Genomic DNA, 8290 nt, shown 5'->3' on the forward strand with positions numbered 1-8290 from the left:
CATTTTCGAACATCCTAATAAGGTTAACTCCCACAGGAACGATAGGGCAATACGCTGAAACAGTGTCAGAGATCAAATAGCCACGCGAGCAATGCAAGCACTGTCAAAATCATGCATGAGAAAGGCCTCCATTTTGATAGTCTTTTTTGCCGCCGTTTTTCGAAATGTCTATCAAATCACTCTTACCTCCCTTCCCCGCCCCCACCCCTCCGCTCCGCCAGAAATTAAAGAATTTGGCGCAAATGGTGTCTTGCATATCGAACCCAAGCAATTATTGGTTAACGTCGAAAAAGCATGTGGCTTGGAAGGGAGAATGAATTTCTTCGGAGTGAAACATTTTGGGGTAGAGAAAGAGACCAGATTTCAAAGGTCTTCTTCGTAGCCAGTGATTGATGGGATGTCACGCAAATCACCCCCCTCCCTCCTCTCCCATACCAGAGACTTCAGGATTTCTTAAACATGTAACCCCGGCCATGATCGGGAAAGGAGATGTGGCTTGTGGTTTGGACGTGAGCGTTTTGTTGAGTGGCGCGTTTCATGGCATTTCAAAGAACGACTACATGCGAAGGACAAGGCTTGCTCATTTCACGGCGGCAGCTACTTCAACTCGCTCTACCCCTAAGTAAAACTATTTCCCCATAGTTTATCCTTGACAACTCTAAGGTTCTTCTCATTTGGGTGATTTTTCAACCTGCAGATAATTTTTCCCAATTTTTCCCTGAATAAATATAACTAGTACGTGCCACTTTGTCAAAGTTTTATTTGAATTTTCCGAAAGTTTACAAGTGCTAATCGTCCCGTGAAATCAGAAGTCGTCATTAGTATGAAATCCCATCAATCAGCTGTCACTTGAGAAGCTGGGAAAATCAAATTTGTTTGTGTTCTGTTAAAAAAATTAATTTGTGTGAAGAAAATGAAATGTGACACATTAAGATTACCACAGAGTCAAACCCACAAGTTGTTTACTTTGAAGATTTTAAAAACCTTTTTAGTCCGTCATGAAATACGAGCAAAAGAGCGCACGAACGTTCTCCCTACAAGTAACCTTTTCTCTCTCTCCCTATTGACCGTGAGTTTACAACAACCTAATCATTTTGTGTAAAAGTTTTTCTTCTTAGCCAGAGAGCACACTCCTATTATAAGGGCTTCGGCAGGAGCATCTGCTGGCCCGCGGGAAAGTATCATGCCTTAATTGATCAACGCTAGCCAGCGCGAGGTCTGCAAGGGGTTTAGCATTTATTAAACCCGCGGCAAACCTTTTCACGACTCATCTCAAATCTTCCCTTGGGCGGTGTTTTTTTATTTTTGTCGCATATTCTCACACAATTAGTTCCTCGTACCCTTGCAAGCAATTATTTCATAATCGTATTCGGTATTATTTGAAAGCCGATTCTCAAAGTATTCTGACGTAAGTACCTGAGGCTGTTAATACCTTGTAGATTCAAAGAAGAATATTCATGTCATGTCCTTCTCGCTCTCTTTCGCTATCCAAGCACTTTAAAGAAAACAAAATCCTGGTTTTGTGAGAAAGAATGGCGGACAAGACCAACTGAAGGCTGCAGAGAGGAACAATTGTAACAAGAGCTGGATACGGCTCGTCGCCGACTTGGCTCAGTGAAGCAATGGCTACTGCGTATGTCAAAACTGTTGCAGACAAGTATTTTGAAGACCTGAAAAACATCTGAGAGAAGTTCGATACCATGCAGCCGATAATTATATCACCAGCTCCAAGATAGACGTGTTCCTCCCGCGGGCCTAATTTGAATGTGAAAATAGTTGGCAATTCCCAAGCTTCACTGAGTTCGAACGCCTTGCAAAAAACCGTTTCACAGTTTGTCTCCCCTTTCCCTGCGCTAAACAGAGAAGGGACACCTAGATATACGTTTTTCACCAGACAGACATCATAGACCACTGCCAGCCACAGAAACATCTGAAGCGATGGGAAATTTTTAAAGTGCAAGTATCCAACAAGCAGCCCGAAAAAAGCGATTATAATATCATTTAGGACCCAACGAAATGTCGTGGCCCCGCTCAAAAGCCAGAGTGTAGAGAAAGTCCCTCCAATAAACATCGCCAACCGAGGTTGAAACCATTGAAAAAATGTTATCAAAATGCAGAAAATCACTGTTACGTGTTGGAAAAATATCATAAAATAAGGATAACAATCAAAGAGAACAACAGAGGCAGCCATCATTACAAAATACGTCGTATACAGAAAAAGCCGACGTAATGATCCCTGACAAAGTGACTTCGATGTTTCTTCTCCTTCGCCTACTTTCTTTTCTTTGACTACAGTGATAACATAATCGCCAACTTCATCTGTTTGTATCCTTCGCCGTTTTATTTTGCCGTACCACGCGCTCACAAATACAAGGAAACTTGCTGTCAAGTCCAAAAGCCAGAAATTAACGATGTGGTAAGGCATACGAACTTCATCCATCTGATAAATTTACCGAAATATACTCCGAGCGAGAATTGCTGTCTAAGACCAGTTTGATATCGAATGCAGTCCACACTCCGCGAAGCTCAGACAGTATATCCTGATGGTGAATTCACATCTATTGTTTTCATACCAATGCTTCCAGGCAACCTTAGCCCCTTTGGAACAATTTTAGTACAGTAAGACGCGACAGTTGTCCATTAATCAAAATACTGAACACCTTTCGATTGACAAAGATTTCTTCAGCTTAAGAAACCTTATTTTGCTAACAAATATGATTTCGTGGCTTACAATTTCCCTTGATGTTATTTTTTTTCCCTATCATTAGTATTCATTTTTTTTTCAAAAAGAATTAGTTTCCTCATCTGTTAAACCGAAACTGCTCAAAGACCTAAATCAACCAACCAAACAATTTCTATGCATTCCAGGTAAAGCTTCACGTTTCCATAACTACTCACCTAAATTCATGGCCATTCCTATTTCGATATAACAAAACAAATATCAATTATAAAATGTTTCTCATTTAAACCGAAAAATCACCACTACCTTCCATCCTTGAACTCTGAAGACAAATATCTTTTATTGATTCTGAAAGAAAAAGTATTTTGATCCGGAAAAAATTAACAGGTGCGATAGGTCAATCGTGCTCTCTTTGAAAGAACAATGCGCTTGTTAAAAGCCACGTAAATATTACCCAAAGACGCCATCCATTAAATTTATGTATATAATACGACTTATTTATAATGACTCTGTAGTTATTCTCGTCTTTATTACAAAAATTAACTGGAGTCATGTATTTCAAACTAATACGAAATAGATCTGTACCGTTAACTTGAAATAGGTAAAGTCATCATTCACCTGAACATCAACATTTGTGTATTCTAATCACAACACGTATCTTGTTTATCTTATTGTGTTAATTTGTCGTTGACTTTTTCCCTCTGAAATATTATGCAAATGAACCAACCAAATATCTCGAAAACATATTGATATGCGCTTTCATGATACCCGTACAAGTGATCTAAGGACTTGAGTTATTGTAATAACTTAAATCGTCACGCCGCGACTGAAGTACCACAGCTTGACGACTATACAATAAGGTCTAAAATTATACACTAAGAACGCTTAATATACATAACATCAGCTGATCCAGCTTAGCCACGTAGCATAGTCCAATTTTACCACTCTCGGAGCGTTGGAGAGGTTTGATTTGGATTTTATGGCGTCGGCTTTAAATCGCTACAAACACCGAAAGACCCAGTCATTCTGAATTTTATTGTACGGTTCGTCTGGCTAGCACACTTTCTTTTAACAGGTGTGGGGGTTGGGGCGATTGGTAGACAAGTTTACATCTTCGTCTTGTAATATAGAAGCAAATTAACAAATCACATTCACCAAAACTTAGATATTTGTCAATTTTGACAAAATAACTCTGTTATTTGTTTATTTATCAATCTATATATTCTTTTTTTTTTTCACCCATATTTCGACGGAAGGATGTCAGAAATCAAGAAATCCACATCTTTCTCAGAAGCTGAAGGCAAAACTAACAACCTAACTTTCCAACACGTTTGAACACAGTTGGAAGCAATGCAGAGTGCTTTCTAAATGTCTCCATCAACAGAGATCCTTTCACTAGCATGGTTAAACTTCATTCCTTGTAAAAAAAAGAAAGCTTGAAATATCCAGACGGCTGGCCGTGGTAATAGAGCATAATTATTCATTATCGACAACGATGAATTAAATCGTTTTCCGTTTTATACTGGAACAGGAAATTTTTAGGATGGGCGTCGCCTTCGGTAGTCTGTCGCTGGGAAATCAACTGATAAGAATAACTCAGTTGACGCATATCGATGTTTCTAAAAACCAAATTTCTTAAACCGCACTCATTCTGATGGCTTTGCTTTCCTGCCTGTTCAGACATGGAAATTTGACTGACACACTGTGATGTGGCGTTTTCCTATTCCTGTTTAGAGCAATAGTATTCAAAGCTGGGGATCCTTTAAATCTCGCAATCGACAATGAGGCTTTAAGTTGACCTAAAGAGCAGATGAACTGGAAAAGTATTCTTCAAACTTGAGACGGATGGCAAAAAATAAAAAATAAAAAAAAAAGAAATAACTTGTCTCCTTTGTAGTTAAAACCCTCTTACATTGAAATATTGCTTTAAAAGCACTCCATCTATTCCTTGCGCTCGATTTTCGTCATTCCCTTGAACTCAAATACGTCCTTCGTTCCTCTCCGATAAAAATATCTCTTCAGGAGACGGGTGTGAGCTCATGGAGTCTCTTGAAGCGGGATCATTTCCTGAACAGCAGCTGGTAATGGAGCCAGTCTTTACTCCCTCAACATGATTATAAATCACTCTTGCGAATGAAAAAACCCTAGAGAAATTTTTAATTCAGTAATGAGTGTAATCCGCTGCTGCTTTGCCTTCACTTTACCTCGCTCTGTGAATGTGCCAGAAATCGCGCGCTATTCTTTCAACCAATCTAACGCAAAACGAAAACCAATAGTGACTTAGTCACCCGCGTTTTTCTGCGTTTCAGGAAATTTGCTTGTTTCGTTGCACTTTTTTCATCGGCTAAAGATTGTTTGAACCTTTGTTCATATTGGCCATTGTAATTACTCCGACTTGGCATTTCGTTGCTCAGTTGAAAACTGCCCTATTCAACCAATTTCTCTTCAAAGTAAAGATTATTTGTGGTTCTCTTTCTCTTCCCTTTTTTTTACCACTAAGTCTGTTGTGGTAGTCACTAATATCGACCCCATGGCCGGCCCAAAAAGCGCATTTTGACCGAGGTTGCAGAGCCAAACGCATAGTTATTTCGCCTGAAAGACCTGACAAGGAAGTGTCACAGGGTACCAACGAGAACAGACAGAACAGCGGTACTGAAACACAGTGAAACGCGAGGGATTAAATTGCGATTGGTTTAGTTTTTCATCTGGTTGATTGAGAAGGATGCGCTAGTTTAAACTGTTTGGTCTGATCTGACAGAGCACAGAAAAGCAAAACCAACATGTTATGCAATTCAAGATTACTTTTGGCACTCACTTATAAATTGCTCTCTGGTTTTGTAAACGCGGTAAACTCCATAATTTTTCATTAACTCTAATTAGATAACTACATTAATTGCCTAACCTTTGCCTCTTAGTTATCAGCACCCTGCATGGCTAATAACAAAGTTTTATTTTCTCAGTACATTAAAGATAAATTGCGCCAGTAACAAAATTCAGCTGCCCAACCCAACATATCACGGCCGTCTCATCCCACATGTTCTTAATAAACTGCTGAGAAACAGATGATGTCCAAGTGACACTGCAACCCACGAGGTTGTCAGACCATATGGGTTTGTTTTATCTCAACATACCTACACTACACCCTCTTAAAAAAGACATAGATTATATCTCAGGTGATATTATCCCTAAGTTATGGATATGACTCAACCTTCCGCTGTATTTTATTTCTTCTAGGTCATTCAGAAAAGTCAAGGCTCAAGCTGCCTGAAATGTCCTACATTCCACGTCTGTCTAATGATCTGCAAAAGAGCTTGAAAATACTTCTTACGTGCATGTAAGGCAATACTGATAGCCTCCCCCACCACTCATCCACGTTTATCGTGCAATTTAAATGATGTCTATTGCTTTAGATATTTTTTTGCCATCGCCAAAACAGAGACCACTAGGCCCTGTTGTACGACATCATATGCATTATATCTGTTGGCTGCATTAGACAGGCGAGAGAGCTACTCAAGGAGACTGTGACTGGCCACGATCTTTCACAGACCACTAACGAGACATTCCAGCTTCTATTTCCTCTCGTTGCGTGAGAAGAACTTTTGGTTAAGTCTTTGTCTTCCAGCAAAGCCGAAGTAACTAATTAAACTTTCATGAAAAGCGTTTCCTTTTGTGGTTCATTTTCTTTATTGATCAAGGGATTCGTCAATCGCCACTGTCAAATAGAATGTACAACTGATCAAGAAGCACGGTAAAAATGGTCATGAGGGTGGCAAATTTAAATGAATATTATTAATTCGACTCATTAGTAGGCTACTCACACGGTCTCCTATTTACGTCGAAGCCCGGAAATAGGGCAACATCGACGCCAAGTTGACCGTCCAACTTTTTGAAGATAAATTGACGTTTATCAAAACTGAAAATGATGTAAGTTATTTTCCAATAACAAAATGAAATGTGTTCCCACGAGAACCTCAGCTTTGAGTATAATTTTCACAGATTTCAAACAATGGCGGCTAGTTTCATCCGGTCCAAAAATAAGGTTCTCAGAAAAACAGAAGGTGTGTTTATTGTTTACAAGCCCTCAACCTGATTGACTTTCAAAAGAACTCTGGAAAAACTTCCGTTTCTTTGTTAAAGTCAGTCACAAAGCAGTCGTAATCCTTCTCTTTTATCTGATACGACAATCGACAACAAAAGCTGTGAACGGATTAAATCATATGGACAATTGCTAAGCCCACCTCATCAGTTTCCCACGTGGAACTATCATCTTTACAAAGCAAACATACAAGTTTCGAAACCGATTCAATACAAAACAGGAAGTGTCTCGGCGGAGTTTCGAAAGCCAGGTCGGTCAAAATAAAAATTTTGTCAATATCGGTCCCATTTAAAAATAAACCTAATTATGGTTTTGTTATTAATCCTCTTTCGACCCTTTCTGCATCTCGAACATTTTCTCCTTCCGTTTTAGCATGCCCATATGGTCAACACGCGGCCGTCTTAACACTTGGTGTTGCCCTACCCGTCTCAAAGTTTTTGCGGAGGTGTTCATATGATTCAGTCTGGGCTGAAACTAAAGGGACGCAGAGGTTTACATTTTTGCACGTACCTCGCTGATGTCGGGCAAGCAAATTCAGATCAGAAAAAAAGAAAAATTGGAAACATTTCACAATACATTGAACCAGGCTTGAGGTTTTAATCGAAAGAGGGCCTTGTGAATAATAAAGAAAGTGCACTTTTATTAATATCGAGCAACCCTCTCCCAAAATGAACAAAGGAGTCAAAATGCACCGATTTTCCACTGGTCTGAAATGGAAGAGGGAGATCTGTCGAAATGTTGATTCAGACTAACCGAAAAAATTGTTTGATCAGTTGATTTATTTCAAAAGAAGTTCCACGGTCTTGAAGCGCAGCAAGTGACAGACGATCGGAATGTTGTTTAAAAGTCATCTTGCCGCCTAACAGTACTTGTTATCTCCGCTCCTTAAACTCACCAGTAAAATGCTAGAAATTCATAATTATAAGCTCTTTCTAGATAAAGGAATCGTAGATTTCGATTGAAACTCTTTGGTGCACACTACCAAGTTTGGTAGCTGTGGTTTTGCTTCAGCTCTTTATCGATCAAATTGACATATTTTGGTGTCCCATTATCGCCCCCGAAACCTGAAACTCAAAGACGTGCCCGGATTTCCTTCTTACCGTCTGTTTTCTTTGAAATTTTTAAACAGAAGTCTCATAACAGCATTGCCTTGAACGCGCTGAAACTACACTTAGATCCTTTGTTTTTAACTTCTCATTTCGCGATAAAGATCAGATACTCTGATTTGTGGTTGTTTTTCTTTCTTTTTTTTTTCCTTTCCTCTCTTTTAGTCTCCAAGTGAATAAAATTAATTGATTAGTAATATCTTAACCCTCTCAGTTTCGTCGGGAAGTGGCATTAGCTGATATTGTTTGCCGATTTTTTTCCATTGGCAAAGAAAAACCTCAAATACAGGACGTAAGCCTCGAGAACTTCCCTCTTCCTGTTGATAGAGTCACTGGCTCAACAGATTAGTTTTAAATGCGGAACAATCTCGTGAAATTTTTAATCTCAAAGGATTGTTCACTATTCAT

At 39.2% G+C, this 8290-nt stretch overlaps 1 protein-coding gene across 1 annotated transcript; it reads right to left on the reverse strand.

Annotated features, from left to right (window-relative positions):
* Positions 1-777: 777 nt before the first annotated feature.
* Positions 778-2633, reverse strand: LOC131788535 (uncharacterized). The gene has a single exon (XM_059105619.2). It carries the CDS (start codon positions 2438-2440, stop codon positions 1442-1444), a length of 999 nt encoding a protein of 332 aa, XP_058961602.2. The 5' UTR covers positions 2441-2633; the 3' UTR covers positions 778-1441.
* Positions 2634-8290: the final 5657 nt, after the last annotated feature.

Source organism: Pocillopora verrucosa, chromosome 14 (assembly GCF_036669915.1).
Source record: "Pocillopora verrucosa isolate sample1 chromosome 14, ASM3666991v2, whole genome shotgun sequence".
Lineage (NCBI taxonomy): Eukaryota > Metazoa > Cnidaria > Anthozoa > Scleractinia > Pocilloporidae > Pocillopora > Pocillopora verrucosa.

Excerpts from the sequence above, each read along its gene's own strand:
- LOC131788535 (XM_059105619.2), bottom strand. The coding sequence starts at position 2,440 with ATGGATGAAGTTCGTATGCCTTACCACATCGTTAATTTCTGGCTTTTG.